This window comes from Brachyhypopomus gauderio, chromosome 16 (genome assembly GCF_052324685.1).
Source record: "Brachyhypopomus gauderio isolate BG-103 chromosome 16, BGAUD_0.2, whole genome shotgun sequence".
Lineage (NCBI taxonomy): Eukaryota > Metazoa > Chordata > Actinopteri > Gymnotiformes > Hypopomidae > Brachyhypopomus > Brachyhypopomus gauderio.
Genome location: NC_135226.1, coordinates 17,507,384 through 17,509,883, shown reverse-complemented (window position 1 = coordinate 17,509,883; position 2,500 = coordinate 17,507,384). Strand labels below are relative to the sequence as shown.

The window sequence follows — 2,500 nt, the reverse complement described above, 5'->3', positions numbered from 1 at the left end:
TCCTGGACCTACAGGACTAGTGTTTACACAAGAATACCTCCACCACCTCCACCCAGCTAACATCATCATCATCCTGGACCTACATGACTAGTGTTTACACGAGAATACCTCCACCACCTCCACCCAGCTAACATCATCATCCTGGACCTACAGGACACTAGTGTTTACACGAGACTACCTCCACCACCTCCACCCAGCTATCATCATCATCCTGGACCTACAGGACTAGTGTTTACACGAGAATACCTCCACCACCTCCACCCAGCTATCATCATCATGCTGGACCTACAGGACTAGTGTTTACACGAGACTACCTCCACCACCTCCACCCAGCTAACACCATCATCATCCTGGACCTACAGGACTAGTGTTTACACGAGACTACCTCCACCACCTCCACCCAGCTATCATCATCATCCTGGACCTACAGGACTAGTGTTTACACGAGACTACCTCCACCACCTCCACCCAGCTAACACCATCATCATCCTGGACCTACAGGACTAGTGTTTACACGAGAATACCTCCACCACCTCCACCCAGCTATCATCATCATCCTGGACCTACAGGACTAGTGTTTACACGAGACTACCTCCACCACCTCCACCCAGCTATCATCATCATCCTGGACCTACAGGACTAGTGTTTACACGAGACTACCTCCACCACCTCCACCCAGCTAACACCATCATCATCCTGGACCTACAGGACTAGTGTTTACACGAGACTACCTCCACCACCTCCACCCAGCTAACATCATCATCCTGGACCTACAGGACTAGTGTTTACACGAGAATACCTCCACCACCTCCACCCAGCTATCATCATCATCCTGGACCTACAGGACTAGTGTTTACACGAGACTACCTCCACCACCTCCACCCAGCTAACACCATCATCATCCTGGACCTACATGACTAGTGTTTACACGAGAATACTTCCACCTTCTCCACCACCTCCACCCAACTAATATCATCGTCCTGGACCTACAGGACTAGTGTTTACACGAGAATACCTCCACCACCTCCACCCAGCTAACATCATCATCATCATCTCACCAGTAACATCATGTTTATAATTGTTCCAAACATGTTCTAAATCTCTCCATAGTGATACAGCATGAGCACACTAGTTTCACTGAACAGGCCTTCTCTCTCTCTCCCCCTCTCTCTCTCTTTCTCCCTCTCCCCCCCTCCCCATTAGGATCTATTGTTAAGAAATCAGCCCAGAGTGTTATTATTATTGACCAGGCTTTGTGTCATACACTGCATGGAGTGTGTTCATGGCAGAATGCTGGGCTCCCTGGAATCAGCTCAACGCAGCTAATGAGAAAAGCACTGTACCGCTGGGTTTAATCAATCGCGCTGTTTGATTAAAATGGCTCTTTGGGGTAAGGATGCAAAAGACCCGTAGGACACACTGTCACACTTGAAGAACACACTCACACACTCCTGCAACAAACACTCACACACTCATAAATGCATCTTACACTCACACAGTACATACCTTCAAATAGTCTGTCAATAATGTCAAAGCCAGCTCTTAGATCAGACAGAGAAAATTCATAGAATTTAGTCCAACCCTGCAAAAAAATAAATAAAATCACAAAATATAGTAAATTTTATTTTATAATATAACATGAACTGACTTGACTAGATATACCCACAGTGTGTGTGTGTGTGTGTGTGTGTGTGTGTGTGTGTGTGTGTGTGTGTGTGTGTGTGTGTGTGTGTGTGTGTGTGTGCATGCAAGAATGGTATAATGAAAGATTTCTAAACACTGCCGAAGAGCTTTATATGAATCTGAAAATCACCACTTTAATGTGTTGGGTATGTATGTTATTATAACTTTGGTATGTACCTTTGACATGTATCTTTGTTATGTGTTTCTTACTGTGTGTACCTGTTGTATGTAGTTGTTTTTGTGTGCACCTGTGGTATGTAATTGTGTGTGTATGTGTGTTTGTCAAGATGTGTTCCTGTGGTATGAAGGTGTGTGTTACCTGCAGTATGAAGGTGTGTGTTACCTGCGGTATGAAGGTGTGTGTACCTGCGGTACGAAGGTGTGTGTACCTGCGATACGAAGGTGTGTGTAGCTGCGGTATGAAGGTGTGTGTAGCTGCGGTATAAAGGTGTGTGTACCTGCGGTACGAAGGTGTGTGTAGCTGCGGTACGAAGGTGTGTGTAGCTGCGGTACGAAGGTGTGTGTACCTGTGGTACGAAGGTGTGTGTACCTGCGGTACGAAGGTGTGTGTAGCTGCGGTACGAAGGTGTGTGTAGCTGCGGTACGAAGGTGTGTGTAGATGCGGTATGAAGGTGTGTGTACCTGCGATACGAAGGTGTGTGTAGCTGCGGTACGAAGGTGTGTGTAGCTGCGGTACGAAGGTGTGTGTAGCTGCGGTACGAAGGTGTGTGTACCTGCTGTATGAAGGTGTGTGTACCTGCGGTATGAAGGTGTGTGTAGCTGCGGTAAGAAGGTGTGTGTACCTGCGATACGAAGG

General features: G+C 47.0%; 1 protein-coding gene across 1 annotated transcript in view; it reads right to left on the bottom strand.

The window, feature by feature from the left end:
- dync2h1 (dynein cytoplasmic 2 heavy chain 1) overlaps positions 1-2,500 on the bottom strand; it is a 93,964-nt gene that overhangs the window by 13,005 nt on the left and 78,459 nt on the right. Inside the window, 1 exon segment of the mRNA XM_076976154.1 lies at positions 1,507-1,582. Coding sequence (XP_076832269.1) covers positions 1,507-1,582 — 76 coding nt within the window.